This window comes from Delphinus delphis, chromosome 2 (genome assembly GCF_949987515.2).
Source record: "Delphinus delphis chromosome 2, mDelDel1.2, whole genome shotgun sequence".
Classification (NCBI taxonomy): Eukaryota; Metazoa; Chordata; class Mammalia; order Artiodactyla; family Delphinidae; genus Delphinus; species Delphinus delphis.
Window position 1 is genome coordinate 23,970,843 of NC_082684.1, and position 26,741 is coordinate 23,997,583.

The window sequence follows — 26,741 nt, forward strand, 5'->3', positions numbered from 1 at the left end:
CAGGGAAGCCCTACACAATCATATTTGAAGCCTGGATTTTTAAAGAATATCTTACTCTAAAGGACAGGTACAAATATCTAATGGGAGCAAGCCATTTTCTCTCAGAAAAATCATCATTTTCCCTTAAGTTTCCAGGATTATTCTAATAGTATGTTAAAATATATGGAAACGTTGCCCTGGTAGATTTCTCTACCATTTTGTCTATTTTTCTGCGTCACAAAATAGATTAAGTTCAGTTTTGAAGTAATCCTCCCCCTCTTGATTTCCCTCCCTAAAATCAAATATTCACAGTAATACCTGGGATATGATGTGCTATTCTGACCTCTCTAGTTTGGGAAGAATATTGAAATAGTATAGAAGCTATAAAGATAGACTCAAAAAAAAAAAAAAGGAGCGCTGTAAAGGCTAGAAGATAAAACATAGGAAGAGAGGTGGTGAGAGCTAAATTTATGAAGTCTAGCAAAGCAATGACTCCAGGGGACAAGATCGTAGCCTATAAATACCTGCAAGGTAACAATATAATTGAAGGGAAAAAATTATTCACAGTCTCAGAAGGTGATATGACTGGGAGCAATGGCCTAAAACAATGGAAGAAAATGCTTAGGTAAAATTGTCAGGAGTAGGGGGGAAAAGAGATTCTTGACTATGTGAGGAATGGAACAGGAAAAGCAATCCCAGAGGAAGTAGGTGAAGCATTCTGATACAGACAGCCGAAGCCCCTGAGTAAGGAAAGGGGTCTAACAATTGTGTTCCTCAGTCATGTGTCACCTCTCCCTCCTGTCAGAATTCAGAGCTCTCAGAAAGATATGCCCCTGAAAGGCAGCCCCCTTCAGAGAAGGCCAACTAATCAGAGATCTGTGTGAAGACAATTTCTGTGAAGAGTCAAGAAAACCCTGACACACTGATATTGTAAAATTATGAATTGAAACATAGGAAAATATGTTATTTTATGCATGTTATATATAATGTCATATTTTAGGAATGACACCCAACTTTTCCCAGGAAAATTAATAAAATCTTCATCTACAAATTACCATTCTGTGTTCAATGTGAAGGTTCTTCAAAGAGCACAGGTAAGGTGAACCACTGAGTTAAAATCATTGAATGTGTTATGCTAAAGAACAGATTATATACATGAAATATATGAATATATGAGCCCCAAATATTTCTGAGTAGGCAAATATGTACCCTTAGGACAGTAACATAAAAATCAACTTTTAAGCTCTTCTAAAGTAAATATTTAAAATAGCTGTGTCTGTGGAAATGTTTGAGAGCACCATGTATGCATAAGACTCGAAGGTACGACTTAAAACTGTTAACACACTTCTGTGTGAGAGGAATCGCAAGATCAGGTGTCTGCAGGCGTGGGGCAGGCCAGGGAAGGGATGAGGAAGCTGGGGATGTGTGTGACAGAGAGAGGGTGGCGCCTCGGGTGGCTGGAAACGCCGTGTCATAGAACTGGCAGCAGGTTCCTCATCCCCAGCTGACCCACGCCGCACAGGAACAGTGGCCTCACGCAGCTGAAACTTCCAATAGTTTTAAAAGAAACTGGAAATCTCAAGTTGCATATGAATTATCCGAAAATTAAAATATATTTGTGTACTGGATGATGCTCAAGGGGCACTAGCTGGGCACATTCTCTAAACCCCACATGGTGAAGATGAGGGACAGCCTGGTCTCTGAGATTAGGAACCAGGACCAGCAAGTTGGAACTAAGTGGAGGAAGTGGGCTTGTTTGTGTACTGATGCCAAACACCAGGGACAGCCAAGGAAGAAGCGGCTTCATTCTTGTCCTTCCGGTCAGTGAACACAGAAAGGAAAGAGGTGCTGGGGCAACTGCAGCAGCTCCATTTTAGATGCCCGCACGCAGCTGCCCCGCACACGCTCAGGAGTCTAGTGTGCTGACCTGGTTCCTGACCAGCGAAGAGGGCACAATTGGCTCCAGCCTCGCTGTCAGTCATCGTGAATGGCAGAAAGTCCCTCTCAGAGGCAATCAAATCTTCAACCACCCTGAAGGCAGAAGGGAACAGAACCATGGCTTCTTACAGACACCCACAGTGACTCCATGGGAGTCTGTTTCCAGAAGGTGCTGTGTGAAAAAGAAGACTAGCTTTCCCAAATCTAGCAACTCTAAGTCCAAGGTTACTGGGGGACTCTAGGTGGCTAGCAGCCCAATTGGAGTTCACAGAACAGTGTTGTTCTGTTTAGGCTTTAAAACACACACACACACACACACACACACACACACACACTCACTCTTGTCCTGCCGGGTGAAATGTTTGGTCTCAATTCTTTGATGTTGGCCTCTGCGGCAGTGAGATATCACACAAAACCTTCTGACCAGCTCATGTCACGTACAACCACATGCACAGAATTTGTAGTCAGCTCTCACTATTCTGCGATGTCAACTATTCTCTTGGAGAGAGACATGAGAGCTCAATCTGCATGCCTCAAAGAGAAGTTTGGTCTTCCTGCTTCAGTTGGGGTTTATACCAGAGGAGAATTCTTTGTTAATATACTACTTAAACCAAACACTCACTTTTAACAAAGAAGCAATTTGTGGAAACACAGGAAAACTTACCTAATGTGCCTTCTATGTTCTTTCATGTAAATCATATAAAGTGGGTGTTTCTCAGTTCTCTTTATCAGAAATGAATAGTAATTTATAAGGAGAGAGCTAAGGGTAAGTTCCCAGTTCTGAAAGGGGATCTGCTATGATATGGTGAATACTCAATTCTGGATGAAACACACTGAACTGCTCTTTGGAGAATCCTTGTAAAACAATATTCTTTGAATCTCTGCAAAGATCTAGCTCAAATCAAAGATGGAGATTTAGAGAAAGGGAAGAAAAAGACTTCTATGGTTTTCTCCAGAGCTGTCTTATGTGTCTGCATTTCAATCCAATGTTTGCATGTGCTTAACGCACACACACAGCTTGAAGGAGGAAGTACACACTCTGTGTTTTGCAGTGTTTGGGTGTGAATCAAAGGGAAACATGTGGTTCCATTCTGTTTCCTGGAGCGTTCAGTTAAGTGGAGGGAAAAAACCTACTTTGCGCTGATATTGTCACCACAGGGGTTGATTCTGCAAATGCCTGGGGTCGGGGAGGGGAAGCTCTGGGTCAATGTGCAGACCTGATGGTCTATAGGCTTGAAAAGTATACTGGAAGTGGTGTGGTCTGTCTCTGGGGAGGCTGGGTTTTCATTTGGTTGATTTTGGTTTTTGTCTTTCTTTTCTGTCGGTTAGTGCTATGTGGACGCCTCTAGCAACTCTGCTGTCTGTGAAATATGGATGGATGTTCTGAAGGCATCCTGCACAATTACAAAATGAAACAATAGGAATGGTCACAGTCATGTGGAAGAACAAGGAACTGAAACTGGGGGTAAAGATGTTATTCTTTTTTGTTTCCTTTTGGTACTGAAAACAAACCAGAGTGGTCGTTATGGTGGTCACAGCAGAACCCCCAGCTGGTGAGAGGGTCCTTTGCTCTGTTTTTTTTTTGTTGTTGTTGTTTTGTTTTTTTTGCTGTATGCGGGCCTCTCACTGCTGCGGCCTCTCCCGTTGCGGAGCACAGGCTCCGGACGCGCAGGCTCAGCGGCCATGGCTCACGGGCCCAGGCGCTGCGCGGCACGTGGGATCCTCCCGGGCCAGGGCACGAACCCGCGTCCCCCGCATCGGCAGGCGGACTCTCAACCACTGCACCACCAGGGAAGCCCCTTTGCTCTGTTTTGATTGTAAGAGTCAGGGAGAGGATCCCACGTGCCGCGCAGCGGCTGGGCCCGTGAGCCATGGCCGCTGAGCCTGCGCGTCCGGAGCCTGTGCTCCGCAACGGGAGAGGCCGCAGCAGTGAGAGGCCCGCATACCGCAAAAAAAAAAAAAAAAAAAAAAAAGAGTAAGGGAGGTTCACATGGGGATTTGGAAAACAGAAAAGTTCAAAGATGGAAACAAAAGTTTGGGGGGATTCGCCACTCTGTTATTACTTTAATCAATTAAATGTAGATGACCTTGGGCTTTCACAAAGCTCTGCAGAACTTAGGTTCTGACTGCTTGTACCGACTGAGGAATCCCAACCAGAAGGTCAGCTACCCAAGTCCAGGGGTTACACTATCTTGTTCACTCTTGTATTCCCAGCACCTAGAACTTAGCACCTAGAACTTACCTGGCATGTAGTAGGAGCTGGTTGAAAACATAAGTGATTAGGGAGGGGGAAGGGGAAGCTGGGACGAAGTGAGAGAGTAGCATGGACATATATACACTACCAAACGTAAGGTAGATAGCTAGTGGGAAGCAGCCGCATAGCACAGGGAGATCAGCTCCGTGCTTTGTGACCACCTAGAGGGGTGGGATAGGGAAGGTGGGAGGGAGGGAGATGCAAGAGGGAGGGGATATGGGGATATATGTATACATATAGCTGATTCACTTTGTTATACAGCAGAAACTAACACAACATTGTAAAGCAATTATACTGCAATAAAGATGTTAAAATAAATAAATAAATAAATGATTGAATTGTTTTTCACTAAAGTACTTTACTCATCTTCACCTGCCTGGCTAACTTTAACTTGAGAATTCTATTCCTCCCACCCGCCTCTCACCTAAAGCTAAGTCTGTCATGTTATACTTCTCGCTATATGCCCCTGTATACATTCGCAACCAGACCTCAGGGAGATTTTTGTCTTTTTTTAACAGGTAGCTGTGCGTTGTGGATAGTCCAAGACCCTCCCCCATGGTGCACTGTGTTCTGGGAAACACATCACACCAAACTAATTGTTTTCATTCAAGCTTCAGTGTTGAATTAAACTTTGCTGTTTAGTTATGCTACAAAACCCACCCTAGCATCACTGATCTAAGTGGCAAAGGTGAGCGCTTGCTAACCTTAGGGACTAGTCATCAAGTCAGGGGTAAATTGAAGGGAATCTGCTCCCACTTCAAGGAATGTGATTTCCGGTGAAAAGGTCTACCTTTCCAGTTTTTACTACACTCTGCCACTGGACAGTAGAAACTAACAGACCAGTGGATGACAGTCCAGGGCTTCTGCGAAGACACTCATATTTGGTTTTAAATTAGAAATACATACAATTAAATACTGACTGCAGAGAGACTAAATGTGTTTTTGTATTGTTTGAGATCATTTACAATTTTTACATAAGAATACTTGAAGACTTCTAATAGAGCATTTATCACACAATGAAATATGTGAAGGCATTTGTCCAATAATCTCTGCTCAGATATGCAACATTTGAGAGGATTTTTGTTAAAATTTGACAAGAAAAGTTGCCTCTGAATCTCTTGGTCCACCATATTGCATGCAAAACCTTAGATTAGTTTCCAAGCCCATTTTGCATAAGGGTGTTTAAGAAAGCAATTTGGGGGTAAATGGATGCCTTAATGCTGTTGAGACAAAAAACATACTGGGAAGCAATCAAATGCGACATAAAATGAAGAATTTCTTTGAATCAAGAAATAAAATGACTTAGTTCCAATTACATATTCTGCTTTAGTCAAAATACTGTGCCCCACTCCTCCATTTCTGTTTACCATTCTTAACTGCATAGATTAAAAAAAAAAAATCACAGGTCCTGCTAAATTCACCACATCCAACCTCAATACTTAGTAGGTAACTCTTGAAAGCACTATATATGACATTAGCATGAAATATACTGATAGTTAGTCTTCTTTCCTTCTCAACACTGCAAGCAATGGTTACTTAATCCTCTAAACCTCAGTTTCTTAATCTCTAAAACAGAAGTAATCTCACCAACTTGACAGTGTTGTGAGGACTAAAGGAGCTGATATATACAAAGTGACAGGCACACTGGAAAATAAATAAAAGAGCAAATACAGAAGTGATTACAAAAACATGCATGTCGTCAGGTAAGAATACGAGTTTGTAGCTATGAAAATCAACCAGTAAAAGTCATTTCCAAAAGGCTTCAGTAACTGAACTACTGCCGTTTGCATTTTAAAAAGGGCTGAATAATTTTATGACCATTAGTAACATCTGTAGGCATGCAAGCTAAAATAACGATAAGGGTAATCGGATTCCATGCCTCACTGCCCATGGTGACCGGCAGCACCGGGGGGTTCTTCTTTAGAGAACTGCAGCATGACCGTAAATCCAAATGGCCTCCCCCAAAGCGATGCCCCAAGCGGTGAGAGACAAGGTCTGAGAGACTCATCCCCTTTGAGGACCACAGCAGGCCATGGGATCTGGCAGTTGGGTCAATTCCCATTTTGGCTCTGATCCCCATCTGCCTGGTCGCTAACCTTCCTGCTGAAAACTACAACCACTTTAACATCTTTTAGGTGTTCATTCACAGGTTTCCAACCACTTAGGCACCAAGAGCTCTAGTGGATGGAAAACTAGGAAAACAATCTTATTTAATTTTGTAGGTTTCTGGTAACAGGGCACATTCACATGCATTCTCTCAATTGACCTTCCCTACTATACTATGAGGTTGGCAGAACAATATCTATATCTCTCCCGCTTACTTGAGATGCCTGCTAGTTGGAGGCAGAGCCAGGACTAGACCCTGTGTCTTCTGGCTCTGAGTTAGTAATTCTTATGACAACTACCAAGGGAAGAAACACAAAATGACTGGTGAGAGGACCAGAGTGACAAATATTATATGCTGTAATAAATAACAATAAAGACAAAGAAGATGTCCCCGCAAAGTGATTTCAAATGACAGATGTTTGTCCAAAAGGTATGGAAAAAAAAGAGCTCTAGAACTGCTTGGGTTTGAAAACCTCTCCCAAGCTTTATGATTTCTATAAAACTTCACTATCTAGGTTTTGCCTGAACCTGTAGCCTTTTCTTTTTTAGCTTCCTTCCTTTTTCTCCTTCATCTTGTAAAGTTTTGTATATATTTCCCAAGTTCCTACTCATTTATCTCCTTGGATATCTCAGCAGTCCTCAGAGATTCCACTGTTACTGCCAAGCTGAGAATTCTCAAGTCCCTACCTCTAGCTCTTATCTCTCATCAGAGTTCATCACACATTTCCTATTGGAAATCTCTATGGATTGACTCTTGGATACCTTATATTTTGCAACACCAAAGTCAAACTATGATTTTTATCCTAAAATCTATTTTTTCTTACATGTCCCCTATTTGATCATTGTTGAAATCATAACTTTCCCAGTCTAGACATTCCTTACTTGTCTCTTTCTTTCGTTCAACCAGCTGGCAATACCTGTTGATTCTAGCTCTGAAATGTCCTTTTGTTGCATCCTCATTGCCTGCCTATGATCATCATCACAGAATAAGTCCTTAAAAACATTTTTCCTGGACCACTTAAACAAGCACCTGCTATTTATTTTTCTTGAACCCACTGAAAAACATTCTTTCAATGGAGCCCAATAATCTTCCTAAAAATTAAGCTTTGGGCATTTCGTCTTCTGCTCAAAAACTTTCAAAATGTCTTCTCACTGCTTTCAGAAGAAATCTATCAATCATTCAAATTCTCCCCACTACAGGCCTAAAGTACCTGGAAAGAAAAAAATAAATAAACCCAAAACATAGCTATCATTAGTTTAGCATCTATCGCAGACCAGATAAGAGTCATTAAACATTTTCACACATTACTATAAATCTTTACACAGACTTGCGAGGTGACATTATTAGTTTACAGAGAAGTCAAAAAATTCACTCAAGGACATACAGCTGGTTGGAGGCAAAGCTAGACCTTGAATCACAGACCACTTTCCTCTAAAACACGGGATCTGTCTGCCATGCCACACTGTCCGCCCATTCCCTCAACTCATTTATTCTGGACACAATGAACACCTAATTTGAGAATATAACTTGGATTTCCTTCCTTTGAGGTTACGCTCATGCTAGCATCTTCATCTGGCGTGTTCCTTCTCCAGATTCCACCAGCCCAAATCTGACCCACCCTGTCCATGTCCATTTCTTCAATGTCTACAACCAGTAATATTCTTACTTTCCTTGGTATACAGCCCAACCTCCCTTAAAACGGAGCCATATGTACAATTTTTATTTCCCTCCTTGATATTAAACCTCTTCATATCTCCACCAACTCCAAATAAATTGCCGTTTCATAAATACGTGTTGAATTAAAATCATCACCAGTACACTTTCTACTCTGAAGCTTTCATCGGGGTGTAATAGTAGTTAAGAATCAGAACTAGATCTGAAAGCCTGCTCAGCCGTTTATTAGCAGTGCTATCTTGGGAAATTCATTAGCTTCATTAAATATTAGTTGCCTCATTTATAAACTGAGGCTATTAATAGTGACTACCTCACTGAGTTGTTGCGAGCTCATAATAAGATAAAATAAACAAAGGCCTTGCACAATGTCTGGTACCTGGTACTTTGTCAGTATTAGTGGTGAGCGACAGCAATGGTAGTCACGTAAGATGATCTCTAAAGATATAGTCTGAAGCAAATATAGGAAATAACCATCAATGCTATTAAATTACCTGCCAATTTATAGAAAATGGAGTAGAAAAATAAACTGAATTAAAAGAGGTTAACTAAGGAGTCAAGAATAGAATAGGAGACATTTGAATTGCCAATCATCTCCTGTCATCCTGAGTATGAACTGACTTTGGGATGAAGGTTAGTTTGGTCGATCAGCAGCGCTTATCTAAATGTCTGTAAGTGATTCTAGGCTCCAAAGGTGTCATCTCAGGCTGGGAAATGACAGGTCTGGCGGTCAGTACTATCTTTGAGGCTAATATGGTTATACAGTTCCCTCCGCCATCAATCGGGGAAACACTAACAAGATGAAACAGCCCCAGTGACAGCATCAGGATCTAAGCACATGATGCTGTGGGGTGGGTGGCTAATGAATTCCCCAATCAATATGCTGAGGTCCATGCCTTCTGAATGCAGCCAGGGATCTAAAATCCGTCGTCTATAGCTTCAGGGAGTTTGTGAGTTATTTCTTGCCCTGAACAATACCCCAGGAGTAATGACTAGTAACAGTGTAAGTGGTGGGTCAATGAGATAATTCATCTAAACGACAGCATTAAGGTAGGCTTGCCATTAAGTCATATGAGCCCCAGCACTCACTTGATGGTGCCTAGGGTTTGCCTTGCTTGTTGCACTTTGGATTCATCTGTCTGAAAAGCCTCTGCTATTCAAAACTCGTTCAGCTATTTGATAACCGCAATAATCTAGGGTATATGCTACCAGGTTGACTTTAAATCAGTAGTATCCTGATGCTTCCTTAGAATTTTATATTAGTTAAGTTGACATCTCAAAGATCTGATTAAAAGTCTATTCATTATTTAGGAAAATAAAATATATTGTTTTCTCTGACTTAAAGAAAAGTTAATTGAAAAAACAGTACCAATAATATTAAAAGCTATCCTTGATTGAAAGCTCACTATATACCAGGAGCCATGCAAGAGTTTCAATACATCATCTCATAAATATGTAGAAAACCTAATTTCTCATATTTTAATCACTGTGTTCTTTCAAGTCTGTTAGCTCTATGTGAGCCAAGGTTGATCACAGTATCCCCAAAACATAGCACTTAGCCTGGCACATAAAAAAACACTCAGTTCACGTATAAAGAATGTCACTCATGAGCTAAATTCTCTTAATTCTAATTTCTCTAAATTCATATTATGTGTGCATTGAGGATGCTGAAACAGGACTATCATCAGTTAACAGTCAAAGGGTCACTGGTGTAAGTGATAAATGAGAAAGATATGGTCATTTGGCCTCATTTCTCATAACTGTGTACCAGCCATAAAATACTTTCTACATGCTCTGCCAACTCAATTTTTACTACTGTATTACTGTAACTTTCATCCGCACACTAGATTTATCATTCATTTTTCTTTTATATTTGACGAATCAAAAAATCTATGAGATGCTTTTACCTGTACATGTGCTTTTATGTTTCCAGTTTACTTGGTGGCAGCAGCTCCTCATCTCCACTCGATCTGGCTGTACCCATACTGGGATGCTCGTTCTAGCAATGACCCTTTCTGGGCTCTATTAATGCCCAAGTATAGGGCCAAGTCCTTTATGTCTTTATCTGGTGCCCATGGTGGGTCTCAAACCACTTTTTTTTTTTTTTTGCGGTACGCGGGCCTCTCACTGTTGTGGCCTCTCCCGTTGCGGAGCACAGGCTCCAGACGCGCAGGCTCAGTGGCCATAGCTCATGGGCGCAGCCGCTCCGCGGCACGTGGGATCCTCCCGGACCGGGGTATGAACCCGTGTCCCCTGCATCGGCAGGCGGACTCTCAACCACTGCGCCACCAGGGAAGCCCCTCAAACCACTTTTATACTCTCATCGCCTAGAAAGATTTTGCTCTCCTCATGGTGCTGTTTGTGGTTATTGTTTTGTTCGCCTCCGTCTTCCCCTCCTTCTTCTCCTCTTCCTCCCCCCCTTCCACCACCACCACCTCATCCTCCTTCATCTTCTTTAGGCAAGATGAGATAGGGTTCATACGACTGAAGAAGGAACTTCAGGGCAGGGTGGATTACACTTTTACTGGTAAGCGTAGAGCCCTTTGGAACATTGTACTGAAGTGCAGAAGAAGCACAGTGCATCACCTCATGACACTGTAGAGACATAATGCCCTGCAATGAGACACCCAGGAAGCTGCAGGATTCTACTTAGCCTATTGACCTAACCAGGCGTCTCTCAGCGGAAACTGGGTTCTTCACCGCGTGCTAACGGAACACACCAAAAGTCTCAATTGTGGATTTGGTTAATTCAAAAATTTGCTTTTGATCAGATAAAATAGGAATTTGCTTGCAGAAAGTGTCTAAGTAGACTTTCAAAAATACTTAAAATGAAATTCTGCTTTCCATTATAAAACATGTTCTTCCTTTCATTATATATATATATATATTTTTCTTGAATGAAGTCATCACCTGCTGGATATTTCATCAAGAAAACTACCATTCTATCTTCATGCAGTCCTTTGCCAACAACAAAACAACTTCTGAATACTTTATCTCCTCTGAACCTCAGGAAATCCTTACTAGGTAAGCTGTTTGGTGCCCATTTAAAAGAAGAGAAAGGTGAAGCTCAAAGCAGTGGAGTGACTTGCTGAAAGCCAAGTAGCTCACTGGATATGGACAGAAATGAGACTCAGATCCAAATCGTCTGATCACAAATTAAGCACATTTTTCTACTACAGCTTCTGCCTTTCAACATGAAGCATGGAATCAAAGTCAACAGATTTAGGTAGAGCCACCTTGGAAATAACAAAAGATCTGAGGAAACACACTCAACTCCCATGCAGGTGCTGCCTCTGGTCCAGCTTACATAAGCAGTCGCTTCCGCAAAACCCCCTTCCACTCCCTTCTCCCACCTTCTCCTCCAACTCCGCCGGGATGGAACGGCCAAGCTGGGAGCTACAGAGACGATCCCCAGCAGGCCCTCTCCACAGAAGTGGCTAATGATCTGGAAAAGCTCCTAAGGCTAGAAAACCCAAAGAGGCCTTTCTCACTAAGAACAAAGAGCAGCAAAAGGAAATACAGAGCTAACCTGCAGCGCGCAGCACTCTGTGGGAAGCAAAATTGCATCTGGTGGACACCTTTGTTGATTTCTTGTTCTTTCCCTCTTTACTTGTTACCGGCCTCGAATGTCAATATTCCTCTGGACTCCTCTGCAGATGCCCCCCATGTACAATGCCTGAACCCAGTCTAGTTCTGCCACCGGCCAAATCCAGAGATGAACCTAAGCTAACAGCCACCTAAACTCACTGAACACTAACCCAAAAGATGTTGATGGTTTGCTGTAAATATCCCACACGGGGACAGCCAAGTGAAGCATCCAGGCCAGCAATTTATACATGCAATAGATGTGAGCAACAGACCATTTATCATAATTCAGCTCTGCTCCCGTTTTTTCTCCAGAAGTCTCTTCAAGTGCTATAAATTATGGGAAAACAATGCTATACAAGCCAAACTTAAATATCTGATTTCCCAAACCTGACACTAAGAGAATATCATCAGTCTTTTTGCGGGGGGGGGGGGGGGGGCAGGTTTTTGGAAAGAGAACACTTTACCATTTTGGAAAGGAGGTCAGTGTGAACAATACCTACCCTTTCTCTTCTACTTTGGTTTATGTAAGTATCTACATTATAAGCCAGGAGGGAAACAGTTGGGGAAGGTTATAGATTCTTGTCAAACAAAACAGATGTCCTGACACATAAATTTCCACTGTTCCTGAAAGGCTCATAATTAAAAAATAAATCCAAGAGGATTTACTGTAAATTACACACAGAGAGAATAAAATGAATAGGATGTCTTTTTTACACCCTGCATTAACTACATAAAGAGAAGCTAATTTTACACCCTGCATTAACTACATAAAGGGAAGCTAACTATATAAAGAGAAGCTATCTCTGTCAAGAGTTTCAGGATGGCAATAGTAAGCACTCCATGGTAATCCTTTCTCTGGTCCTATTCAGTTTGGTCTCTGTTGTATAAAGAAGGTGAGTGTAACTTGACACTGCTCCACAGAGCCTAGATGAAGGGACGGTAGGCAGATGCCACTCACAGGAATAGCTTCTCTCCAAATACTGAGCAGATTAATTTCTTAACAATAGATTTCAGTGGAGAGAACTTATATTTGAAACAATAATTTGTAAAAATCCCTCTGCCCTATGATACCCTCCCCTCCACAGAATTTTATTTCATGAACACATACTTCAGCCAAGATCTTTTTGCCTTTGTCAGACACATTTTGTCTGTGATTTCATTAATATCACGATTAATAATTGACACAGAAAATAGTACATCACAGAAGTGTGAACCAAAAACGAAGAAATGTAAGCTACTTTGAAGCAATCTCTGAATTATTTTGATCTCTTGGCCTTCTCTGATTTTTTTTAATGATCTAATTCTTGCCTTATTTAATAAGTCTATGTAGTCACCACGGGGCCCAGATGAGTGGGAAGACGTTTGGTTTAAAAGAAATCAGCAAAAGAAAGAAGAGCCTCTGTTCACTCGGTGAGAACAGCAGATAATCTGAGCAAACTGTGAAACAGGAAAAATTGTGCCTACGGCACCTACCCAGCTCTGTCTTAGTGTCTCTCTCTTTGCACCAATTCTTCACCCTAGGGCACCAATGCCTTCATTCTGCCCAAGCTCTCTCCATAAATTCTTGCCATCCCCCCAAATGTTGTATGTCCCCAAATCAGCCATTCTAATTTCTCCTTCTTGCTTCCCAACCATCCCAACAGAACTCAAACCCTGTCAGAGCAGCTGACCTTAGCCTGGTGGGGTAAGGATAATAAGAAGACTGACTAAACTAATTAGTCAGTGATTCAAAGACCTCCAGGGCACTAAGAGTTGAAAAAGATACCTACTTCCCTACAGAGTTTTTAACGTGTGGGGATTTCAAGATGACAAAGGAAGAGATATGGGAGACTTCAAGCATGTGAGGAAGGGCTGTGTGCAGCCTAGAGTGGCAGACATGGCTAGTGGAAGCCAGAACTCCTACTTGCTGGATTTACCTACTGCTCTCACGAATCCTCCCAATGCAGTGCTTGCACTGAGAGAGCGAGAGGCACTCAGAGCGGGCAGGCGAGATGAAGCCTCTTTGCCATTCCTACTCTGGGGTCTCCACGATAGGCGAGTCTGTTTTAGTGTGAGTGCTCATCTTGGGGTCACACTCCCCCTGTTCTTGGAAGAGCATTTCCTCTTCCCTCAAATAGGTTAACTTGGGGGGTAAAAAGGGCTTATTCCAATGACAGTGTTACCACTGCTCAAAACCTCCAGGAATTCCTAGGAATCGCCTTCAGCAGCTGTATATAAAACACAAACTCTCAATCTCTTTCCCTCCTTCCTCTCTCGTGCTCTCCCCTGCGCCCCACACACACTAATTTCAGAGTTTACACTTTGTTTTGGAGCAATGTACTAGCTTGACAACAACTCAGAAGTAGCACCAAGGTATTTTTGGTTATTTCCACAATTAACACCCGCACTCGAAGAATGAAGCTTTGCCCACATGTGTCCCTTGCCAGAGCCCGGGCACTGCAAGGGGGAATGAAATCGTTTACCTCCTGTCCAACCCTTTCTGCTCTCAGTAGTGGCGCTTCCTTTCTTTTTGAGTAATTTTCTTTAGTACAAGGAAACAAACTGTGTTTAATAAACAAATCCACTATGACAGATTGTGAAAGTCATATAAAATTAGTAGGTATTTATGGCTTCATTCTCCTGATGCGTCTATGTAAATGTCCAAAACAAGAGGCTGGATTTTGTCATCAAGTCTTTTGACCTTCCACTTGGAACTTCCCTCTCCGATGTGGTAAAAAATCTTCCCTTTGCTCTGCCCACTCTGACCTCGGTTTTTAATCACATATTCTTTACATCTCTAGGAGGACCTTTGCAGCCTAGGGCTATAGTCACCAAAGTACAGCCTATAGCCTGTTCTTACAAGTACATTTTTACTGGAATACAGTCACACACACTTTCTATCTCTGGTAGACACCAGAAACGATCCATTAGTGAACAGAAAATGATTTGAAATTACTAGACCAATGAAGGGTTCCCATGCTCAAGAGGGTCACAGGCATGTCGGGTCCATTCCAGAATGGTGTGGTTTCTTTACATCGTAGGGTCTCTTTTACTTTTCTCTAAAAATATCAGATGGCATTTCCTAACCCAAGCTCTGAAGGACAATCTGTTGGAATTTTCCAGAATGTTTAAGCAATGAAAGCATCATTGGAATAAGTCTACAATACCCAGGGGGCTCTACATATTTTGATGTAAGATTTCTGGTAGTTTTGCTTTTAAGATTTAACATGGAATGCTTTGGTTCCTCCCTGAAGTTCCCAGGATCCTCATATCCATTTTATAAAAACACTGCCAACTCCAACTAAACTACCAGAAAAAAAACAAACAAACAACATTTCTCTTAAAAGTGGAGACACTTTACAAAACGGGAATGGGAAGAAATGGATAAACTGGTAGCACATTATCTGACTCGATAAAGGTGCTCATGGCTGTGTCAAATCTTATTCTTCCTAGCAAGTCACACTGAATAAAAAAAGAAAATGAAAGTGAGCTGTTAATAATAGACTAGTTATAGCTGCCATGAAATACTCATTAAGTTATATGCAGCATAAATCTCACAGTCTTGTAAATTATGGTGGTTCTTACAGGCCAAATAAAGATAAGCTGTACTAACTATGGCCGCCTTCCTCTGTGCTCCTTGGCGTGGCTTTGTACGATGCTTAAGCTCAGGTTCATAGTGCCATATGGTTCCTGAAGCATCTGAGGAAGCTTTAAAGGTTCACAACTCTTCTCAAGACCCCTATTCTACGTTTTGAAGGTGATCGTTTCCAAGCAGTCCTTCCCTGCATTCCTAAGCAGAGTCTTGACCTGCTCTGGTTCACTCTGAGATCAGACAGGCTTCCAGCTTAGGCCTCTTCCTTCCAGCTGCTCCTGTTTCCAAGGCATATTGGAAGAGCAGGTGCTGGAGACGGGCACTGCTTCCAGGGCTGAACTTGCTGCTCTGGTTCCAGCCAGCCACCTCCACTCCAGAGCCCAGCAACGAAATCTCACTCTGCTTTCCTCGGTAGATAGGCACATTAGCAAAACTCACATTCAAAGATTCCCAGTAAATGTTGCTTTTCCTCCTTTTTGGAGGTTGGTGGTAATCCCCCGCTGACTTTTCCTCTTAACTGCTTTCCACGCCTACTATTTAAACCTAATTCTTATTGCTCCAAATTAAATCCATTCTTCCTAGCCTTGCCATTGCTACCTAATGAGAACAATTCCTCTCTTTACTTTTGGTGGCTGCACTTTGGGTACTTACGGATGAGAATCATATCCTTCTTTAGCCTACTTTCTTAACTGCAGACTGCACAGGTGATAAAATGGGTTAACTGTGGCTCTAAAAATATTTTCTATCCTCACAACGAAGTAATTTTTCCTCCAAATCATTTTAATTTCTTAGAATTGCACTGTGTTCTTAATGATCTGCAGTGAGTGAGGGTGCAATCCTATTGGGTTTATATGTACAAGCAAACTACTGGATATACAAGACACACAAATACACCAACTCTTGGTCAATGTGCTGATTCTTTTTGCCCCACCCACTGTGGCCTCAGTTTTTATCACATGTTCTTTATGTCGCTACAAGAAAGTCTGCAGGCTAGGGCAGGGGTCACCAAAGCACAGCCTGCAGCCTGTTCTTAGAAATACATTTTTATGGAATATAGTCATACATATTCCATAAAAATGTATTGTCTATAGCTGTTTTCACATTAACAATGGCAGAGTTGAGTAGCTCTGACAGAGACTTATGACCCGAAAAGCCCCAAATATTTCTATTTGGCCCTTTACAGCAAACCTTTGCTGATCCCCCCAACTTAGGAGATCACTGACACTCAAGGTGGCCTTGCTGCTTGCACCAGGTTAAGATGAACCATACCAGGTCAGTCTCTTATTTACACCTAAGTGGTCTGTTAAGTGTTTCATGACAGGTCAAACCACCCAGAAGGGGAGGGAGTCTGGACAGGAAGACTTTTAAATTTTCTATCCCCGAGGTACCCTCTGGGTATCATGGTTCATATCTGAGGGGTAGAATGAGGCTTAATACACACCACCTCCCGGGTGTGGCTCTAACACACTGAGGCAACGTTACAAGCATGTGCCCCTTTGCCATGTCTATCTAGAATGTTCCAGTGCATTTATCTGCCTCACCAACTCAGACCACCAGGAAGACAAGAGAATCCAGGCCACAGTCCAGTACTCACAATGTGAAGCTGAAGGAAGTCCCCGAGGCCTGGGGCGCTGTCTATGCGCACCAAGATGCCGTCCTTCACGGTGGTGCTGAAGCCCACAGCCAGGCGGTCAGAGCGCGTGCTGGGCCTGTCATTGGCCGGCCAGGTGTAGAGGATGAGGCCTCCACTTTTCCCAAAGATGTACGTGGCACCAGCTGCGAAAGCAAGGAGAGAGGGAGCCGTCAGGACCCTGCAGTGCGTATTGCCAGCTGTGGGTACACTGCTGAGACTCTGCACAGGCAGCGGTGGCGAGAAATGGCCGCCACGTGCCAGAATATGGTGACCAAGAGGGATGGCATCCAAAGCCTTGGAAGACGGCTGTCACCCCAAATTAAAGATGCAGGCAAAATGAGTTAATAACAAAGCCGATGCTAGCCAGAGACATTCCTCGCATCTTCAGATCCTGCTGTATAAGGGCAGAGGGCAGATAACATGCTGTGTCTGAGAGCTTTGCTACCTTGGGACAAACAGCTTTTCTGCCTTCTTCAATCTAGGCCAGGGCAGGCAGGAGATAGGAAACTAGTTCCCCCATCTCTTAGCTATCAGAATATTCTGGTCAGTGGAGTAGGGAGCAGTTCCAGGACGGCCACACAAAACTAAAGGTAACGTGGAAGTCCAAAGCCGTTATTCCTTTCCTGCCTGTGCCCTCTGTCACCCTCACAGAAAAGAAAGCCTGAGAAAACCAAGTTACATGACTCAAAGCATTTGCCTATTTCCCTCTTATGTTGCTATAAAAAAGGTGGTAAAAATTAATTCTGGAGGTCTTTAAAAAATTAACTCTATATTTTTTCCCCAAGTTGTGGTGTTTATCCGGTATTCTATAACAGTTTCTAGCTCCTTTCCAAACTAAATTTCAAAAAGAAGACATAGGAGACATAGGAAAAAACCCTCAATTTAATGAATTTTGATCATGAAAAGCAGTATTATCAATTATGACTAGTGGGTTCAACGTTGTTTTTAATATTTACTTGTGTTTTAACTCTTATAATTTATAAACACAGGGGTTAGTAAAAATATATTGACTTAAAATACTTAGAAAACAAAGAGGAAGACAAATAAAGAAAATATTTGCATCTCCTAAATTTCAAAAAATCTATTTTTACAAACAAGTTTTTAAATCTGAATTTGGGAAAAAGCATGCAGATTTGGTAGCCAGAACAGACTACACCACTGTAGTTTCTATGATTGTGTGTATGTCGCCCACAGTGAGTAGTTCCATGTCACTCATTTCAAAGTTCAGAGAACATCTGGCATTAGATTTTCTTGTGTTTCCCACTGAACATAGTCCAATCCTTGAAACTGTTTTAAAGCACCATTAGACAAGCATTCATATATCTCTAGCATTTACTAAAAATCTCAATCACTGATCAATTTACTTTACAGAGAATATTGGGTTGAATTATGTTGTTTCAAGAAGAAATGAGTTATTCAGCTTGTTTAGAAATGACAGACTAAGCTGCTATGAGGCTAGAATTAGGAGTATATGTCATATGCCATCCTCTTCTAAGGCATGAAGCCACGTTGTGTTCTGAGGCATATAGAATCTAATTTGTCCTCTTTGAAAGGTCAGTATTCTAGTTGCTCCCATATGATCAGTTTGTGTATTGTATGCAGCATAACATTATTTTCCTTTTACGAGTTTCTCAGTTCTTAGGGGATGGTGTCTGAAAAGCCCTCCACAGTCATCTGGAAAATTTGGGATTGTAGTATGGAAACTTTATGTTTAATTCTACATGCAAAACAATGTTTGTTCCTTATTATCCACCAACACCCTCAAAGATTCTTAAAATTAGAAATGTGGATATAATGATTTACTCTTGATATCTCACCATCTGTGAAGAATTTAAATAATTCCATTTCTGTAGATGATTACAAATGTCATCACCATTCTCTTTACTCTTTATTTGGAAAACTGAAGGTTACTCAGTGATTAATATATAGAATCACCAAAAGTGCAAATCAGCCTGTGACATTTTGTGGCAATTTATAAAATCTTACCCTATTCTATCCTAAATATATAGTGGATTCTGCTACAGAAATAAATCCATACTCTATCAGGAAATAATTTTGTCACTACAGAAAGAAAAAGTCAAAAGGTGATAACAGTAGCAACATATACACGGTGCTTTACAGTTTGCCAAAGTGTGTTTCAGATTTATTAGCTGGGTCTTCACAGCAGTTCTATGGAATATTTCATTTGTTAACCCTGCTTGGAAACAGAGACCCAAGTATCTGACTTAAATAAGTGGCACCTCCTTTAAGTCTCCATCTGGACCCTCATGCCTCCAAAAGCCTGGCTTTACCATATACTCATTGTAGCTTAATATCATTCTACAATAAACTATACCAATGATGTAAAGTTGACTGTACTTCATTTTTTTCACACCTTCTCGTAAGAACGAAGCAGAATGAAAACAAAGCCATAACCCCTAAATCTGACATGTTTTCAAAAGCTAGTCTGGCTTTCTCACCATACAAATAACTTTACAAACTTTCTACTCTGCTTATATTTCACCCACTGCCCTGTTCAGTATTCTCAATACAAAGAATACAAAGAGGAAGAGCATTTTAAAAGATAAATACACAACTTCTTATATGTGGTGGCTAGAAGGTCACTGTGACTTCAATTTTTAAATAAACAAAGAGTGAAACTACACTATGACAATATTACGATAAGTAGAAAGAGAATATGATTTAATTTTTTTTAATTTAAATTATTTTTACTGCCTCTGTTGTTCTGAATTTAGGATATCACTATGTTAGATAATTCTAACTTTATAGCTGAAAAGGTCATAAAAGGTACAAAGTCCTTAGCATACAGCTTTTTCTGCTATATAGAAATAAATTTTAAAATGTATTCTTGGTACTGAATTTGCTAGTAAGTGTGACTAAAGACCCTGAATGCTTCCATAGTCCAATGCTGGCTTTAGAGGAAGTTAATTAATAGTTACAACCCTCTGCTCTGATAACTTGTTATTTTTTTCTTCTTTAATTAGCTTTGTTGTCTTGCATGGTTTTTAAAGATAAATACATGCTTTCTGTTAATTTCAATATAAAATGCCTAGAGTCCCAGGGGGAACATGGAATAACTTTACATTTTCAAATTAAAAAGTTAACTTTATTATTTTTAAATGTGGATTACAAATCAACTTTTTGGGAGTATCCCAGGAACCATAAGAATCCTCTTTAATCCATTAACGATTTTCACTTCTAAGACATGCAATACCTAATCACATGCTCTCTACTCCGAGAAAGAGACTAGCGTTTCTGATTGCTGGTTTCTCACTGTGCTCAGTATGCTGGTACTAAGATCATGCTACATTTATTAATAATCAGAACCATGGAAATGTCCTGCTTGCTAACAAAAAGTGATTCATTCAACTGATGAAAAACATGCTGTGGTGGTATTTTGGCCATTTAACATTGCAGGGTTTGCAAGTTTGCAAGCAGCTGAAGTTGCTTTGCTGAGTTCCAACCAACACAGTATTTCAGGAGTGGAATCTCCACACTGTCACCATTAGCCATGATAAGGTGGATATACTCATCTTCAAACAGTCAACAAGCATGACATGTTTTATAACACACAACTTCTTTTGTCTCGAAAGCACCAACAATGGGCGTGGCTTATTGTTTTCATAACTGGACAGCTCGCTACTGGGATGGAGCTGATGGTGATTTTGGCAGCTCCATATACGTAGAGCATATTACTTTTCTGGATACCAACAGGAATAGAATCATGGTCCACTTTAAGATTTACACTAGATATAAAAATAATATATATATACATATGTGCATTAATATGCATGTATGTGTGTGTGTGTATGTATGTGTATAAAAAAAGGAAAGTTTAGTTAGAAAATAGAATAGACTACCTGGAATTAATTTATTATTTTCCCCATCAAATAATTATAAATAAAATGGCTCCAGAAAAGCATTTATATATAATGTCGGTTATATATTTCTGTTTAAAAACAACAAATTAGCTCTTTCTGAAATAATGTTCAGCTGGTATTAAAATGGAACAAGTTTGGAAGCATCTCCCAAGGGAGATCTGAAAGAGTTAAGTTTAAAGAGAACTAACAGGGAACTATACTCAGTATTTTGGAATAACCTATATGGGAAAAGAATCTGAAAAAGAATATATATATAAAATATGTACATATTATATATAATATATACATATATAATATATATAATATGTATATATAATATGTACATATTATATATATTATATATACATATTACATATATATATAAACCGAATCACTTGGCTGTACACCTAAAACTAACACAACATTGGAAATCAACTATACTTCAATAATAAATGAATTAAAATAGAAAAAAATATAGAGAACTAGATAATTTGCTAGTAGAAAAGTATAGCAGGTAGAATAATAAATTAAGTAATAAGTATAAGTCTTAGCATGCAAACCACCTGGTAGGTAAACTAGAATAAGAAACAAGATGTCAGACTCCTTCTCTGGTGCTCTTTGAACACTGCCTGAGAATTTAGTATAAAATATCAAGGCACCAAGGTGTGTCTGTTTACCTCTATTATATCAGGTTCCTATTCCTTATTTCTATTTTATTACTCTTTCATCAAAACCTTATTCACATTTGCATTCTTTACTGTAAATTGGTAAATCCTTTTGGAAAATAGATTATCAAGGACATAAAATATATTATGCCAGTAGATGTAGTTATTGCTATTAACTTACAATTATCTTTTATTCATATCAATTATCATACAGATAATAAAACCAAAATGGAAAGACTTTGAAAATGACAAGTATCTCCTCTAGGAAATGAAGATATATAGAGCTCAAGGGTCTCGTAATGACTGATGACTTGAAAAACACAGTTTCTCAATTTCTTTTACATATTTACTTTGCTCCATGGGTCCCCTTACAGACACCCCTGGCTCTTTTGGGAGTGTTCATAACAGTAGGGTCTTATAATTCCATAGCTTCAAATGGGTTTCAAACTGCTTTCTTTGGGAGCATCTCATTTGATGTCTCTTTCCCCAGTACCCACTGAAGTGTTAATGGCAAATATTTTTGTTACTGTTTTAATAGAAAAGTAAACAAAGGCTCAAAGAGATCAAATGACTTGATTTGGTGTTAAGTGTTGGAATTGAGAGTAGAGCCGGATCTTCCCTTTCTTAATTCTGCCTTCTCCCCTCCACAGGGGAGAAGCTGTCCTGCTGACCCATGGGATGTATGATAGCTTCCCTAAAGGAATTCCTGGAGACCAAGAGCTCCACGAGGAGAAGGGGAGGGTAAATAACAGATGAAAAAAACTATGAACAACAAAATGTCTGCATTACAGAGGGAGCCACGAGGGAATACGAGATACGTGACATAGACTTCAGAAAGAGCCCTGCAATGTATTTATTCAATGTATGGTTTATTATGATCTACTTTTTCTACTCCAAAATTTTAAAAATAAACACCAAAACCGATGATAAAGTAGCCTTAAATAAAGCAAAACTGAAGGGACTGAACATTAAGAGAGAAATTTCATGTATTTTAAAGAACATCCTTTATCTTTGGCAAAGAAATGATCAGATTTACTGCTCAGCTAACTGAGGAACTGACAACATTGCCTGAGTCAAGTACATCATTGGGGAGATCCAAACCCCATTTCTTAAACAATGCTCAGGCAAGGTAAGGGCTCTCTCCATAAGGGGCAATTTCTTTCTCTTTCTTAAAGAAAGAATGATTAAAACCAAAGGGCATTAAGACAGAAAACATGGAGGCAACATTTCAGAGCATATCCCTCTATTAGAGAGAAAGTATATGAGGCTCTATACATTAAAACTGATCTAAAGTAAAGCTTCCAGGGACACACTTAAACTTCCCCCTGCTTAAAAGAATTTTCACAAGCTCATTATTTTTTCCTTTGGGGCAATTATTTCTTTCACAAACCTTTGGTAGTGCTTCACAATGCTAATTATGACACTAATGTTACTACTAATATCAATAATCATACTAGCTATATGTATGAATCACTCACTATATATTATAGCATACAGTATAATATTTCAAATTCCTATATCTTTCATTTTAGATACTGTTGCTGTATTAGTTTGTTAGGGGCTGCCATAAACAAGGTGCCACAGACTGGGTGACTTAAAAAACAGAAATTTATTTCCTCACATTTCTAGAAACTAGAATTCCGAGATCAAGGTGTCAGCAGGGTTGATTTCTTCTAAGGCCTGTCTCCTTGGCTTCTAAATGTTCTTCTCCCTCCCTGTGTCACCACGTGGCCTATCATCTTTACCCATCTGTGTCCTAATTTCCTCTTCTTATAAGGATACCAGTCACATTGGATTAGGGCCCACCCTAATGACCTCATTTTAACTTAATTACCTCTTTAGAGACTCTGTCTCCAATTACAGTTATAGTCTGAGGTAGTGGAGGTTATGACTTTAACATATAAATTTTGAGGGGACACAATTCAGCCTGTAACAGTCACTCTTCCAGTTTTAAAGATGAGGAAAGCTATATATAGAATGAGGTTAAAAACAAAAAATAAAAAACAAAAAAAAAAACTTGCCTAGGACCCAAAGAAATCAGGAATTTAATCCAGATCTATCTAACTTAATGATCTACATTCTTTTTACTGTGTCAAACTGTATGCCCTAATATGTTTCCTTTGACTTTATCTATGTATCTGTGTGGGGATGGGGATAATGATGGAGAGAAGAAAGACAATGGTTTGCTAACATGTGGCAAAAAATAAACAACAGCAAACAAGATGGAAACTCAATTCCCACGCAATGGAAATGGCAGTAGAGGGCTGATCCAGATCATTTTATCTTACTTAAATGACAATGGTTTAATATGAAGTTGTTCTCTATCAAGTATACAAAGCAAGGTCAGACAATAGCCTATTCCTGATTAATTACTCCATACTCATAAAATTCTAAATTATGAAGACTGGACTCTGTAATGAGGTTTATTTCAGAGATTAACTTAGTCAACTTAATTTAACTTTCATAACGGAGCTAGTTTTTTATATAGCAAAACAAAGTAAGTCCTAGGAAATTACACAGTATTCAGGTTTAAGAAAATATATATTAAGTCTTACTGTCAAACAAAATGAAAATTCAGAACCCTTCTGTACCATGAGCTCCTGAAGGACAGGGTTGTTTAATTTATCTCTCTATCAACACTGTGAATGCTCAGGAAATAAATGCTGCTGAATTAATCAACAGAACTTGGCTCAGCTATACTTTCATATCTTCACACTGTCATTCAGGCATCTTCCCATTAATCCATCTCAGTTTTATGTCATTTCATCTCATTGTGGAAATATTTTATAAATACTCATCAATTAGGGTTCACAACATCTCCTATGATGTAATAGCTTCCAATTTATAAAAGAAATCTAACTGCAAAGACATTTGAATGATTTTTCTTTGGTGAATTTTTGGCAGGCTCAGATAAGAAAATCACACCCACTTTTAGCCAACTTGTTTTATGTTTACCCTTCAGTTCCTAAATTACATTGAAAACTGTTTTCAGGATATATATTTCATATATATATGAAAATACATCTTAGATTTAACAAGAATACACAGTAGAAAAGCAAAGTAACATATTTAAGAATGGCAATGTTATCATTCTATTTTACAGAGCATTAACTAAGTGCAAAGACTTTATATACATTTGTCCTTAGGCAAAATATAAATGAATGAAAAGAAAAATAAAAATGATCATTTTATAATAACTCAACAGCCTCTTCTGTAGCAGTTTTTGGAACTCGTTCCTTCTGATGACATCTCACGGGACATAGCTAGAATAAACGGGAGGTTCAGAGTGCATTTAACTGCCTTCTTTTCCTCCTTTTATTCCACAGCTTTGAAACACCTTCTGTAATAAGAGCAATCAAGGGATTTCTAAGTATGAATATTCTGTGAAAAAGAAATATAGATGAAGAGTAGTTGCTTATTTCCAGTGCTTTGATTTAAATTCTTGATTTATATGGACTTCACACTTTGAAGGGGCCAGGCAATATAAACAGATGACCCTGGGGTATTTATGGTTCTAATTCATAAAACATGGTATTCGCGAAAAAGTTGGCTAATATTTCTAAGAGTTATTACTCCTGCTTCTGTGAGACATATCTCTTCTGTGACACATATCTCTTAATCACAGAACCTATGTCAGAGTTAGGCAAAAGAAAGAACCTTCAACTATTAAGGTCCCTTCTCTGTATCTATCATGATCATTTATCTTCACTGTGCCTAGTTGCCCGATGATTAAGAAAGTGATAATACCACTCCTGCCCACGGATCTCAGAGAGCTGGAGTAAGGATCAAAGTAGCTATCAGATCACTTATATGTGGAATCTAAAAGATGACACAAATGAACTTATTTACAAATCAGAAACAGAGTCACAGACATAAAGAACAGACTTGTGGTTTCCAAGAGGGAGGGACGTTGGGGAAGCATGGATTAGGAGTTTGGGATTAGCAGATGCAAACTATTATATATAAAATGGATAAACAATAAGGTCCTGTATAGCACAGGAAACTATATTCGATATCCTGTGGTAAACCATAATGGAAAACAATATGAAAAAGAATATATATACGTAAAACTGAATCACTTTGCTGTACAGCAGAAATTAACACAACACTGTAAATCAACTGTATTTCAGTAAAATGAATTTAAATAAATAGCTATCAGGTACGCTATACAGTACTCTAGAAATAGTTTCGGGGGGCTTCCGGGAAGATGGCGGAAGAGTAAGACGCAGAGATCACCTTCCTCCCCACAGATACACCAGAAATACATCTACACGAGGAACAACTCCTACAGAACACCTACTGAACGCTGGCAGAAGACCTCAGACCTCCCAAAAGGCAAGAAACTCCCCACGTACCTGGGTAGGGCAAAAGAAAAAAGAAAAAAAACAGAGACAAAAGAACAGGGATGGGACCCGCACCAGTCGGAGGGAGCTGTGAAGGAGGAAAGGTCTCCACACGCTAGAAGCCCCTTCGCGGGCGGAGACTGCGGGTGGTGGAGGGGGGGGAAGCTTCGGAGCCGCGGAGGAGAGCACAGCAACAGGGGTGCGGGGGGCAAAGCAGAGAGATTCCCGCACAGACAATCAGGGCCGACCGGCACTCACCAGCCCGAGAGGCTTGTCTGCTCCCCCGCCGGGCGGGCGGGCCTGGAGTTGAGGCTCGGGCTTCGGTCGGAGCGCCGGGAGAGGACTGGGGTTGGCGGCGTGAACACACCCTGCAGGGGGTTAGTGCACCGCGGCTAGACGGGAGGGAGTCCGGGAAAAAGTCTGGACCTGCCGAAGAGGCAAGAGACTTTTTCTTCCCTCTTTGTTTCCTGGTGCGCGAGGAGAGGGGATTAAGAGCGCTGCTTAAAGGCGCTCCAGAGACAGGCGTGGCTGCGGCTAAAAGCGCGGACCCCAGAGACGGGCATGAGACGCTAAGGCTGCTGCTGCCGCCACCAAGAAGCCTGTGTGCGAGCACAGGTCACTATCCACAACCCCCTTCCGGGGAGCCTGTGCAGCCCGCCACCGCCAGGGTCCCGGGATCCAGGGACAACTACCCCAGGAGAATGCATGGCGCTCCTCAGGCTAGTGCAACGTCATGCCGGCCTCTGCCGCCGCAGGCCCGCCCCGCACTCCGTGCCCCTCCTCCGCCCCCACGGCCTGAGTGAGCCAGAGCCCCCGAATCAGCTGCTCCTTTAACCCCCTCGTGTCTGAGCGAAGAACAGGCGCCCTCCGGCGACCAACATGCAGAGGCGGGGCCAAATCCAAAGCTGAACCCCGGGAGCTGTGAGAACAAAGTAGAGAAAGGGAAATGTCTCCCAGCAGCCTCAGGAGCAGCGGATTAAAGCTCCACAATCAACTTGATGTACCCTGCATCTGTGGAAAACCTGAATAGACAACGAATCATCCCAAATTCAGGAGGTGGACTTTGAGAGCAAGATTTATGATATTTTCCCCTTTTCCTCTTTTTGTGAGAGTGTATGTGTATGCTTCTGTG

The 26,741-nt window shown here is 40.6% G+C and overlaps 1 protein-coding gene across 4 annotated transcripts in view; it reads right to left on the reverse strand.

The window, feature by feature from the left end:
- The window catches only part of NRXN3 (neurexin 3), a 1,615,508-nt gene that overhangs the window by 364,888 nt on the left and 1,223,879 nt on the right, over positions 1-26,741 (reverse strand). For all 4 annotated transcript variants that reach the window (XM_060004108.1, XM_060004110.1, XM_069540412.1 and 1 more), the window contains one exon: positions 16,703-16,884. In XM_060004108.1, the coding sequence (XP_059860091.1) occupies positions 16,703-16,884 (182 nt within the window). The remainder of the gene's footprint in view (positions 1-16,702; positions 16,885-26,741) is intronic.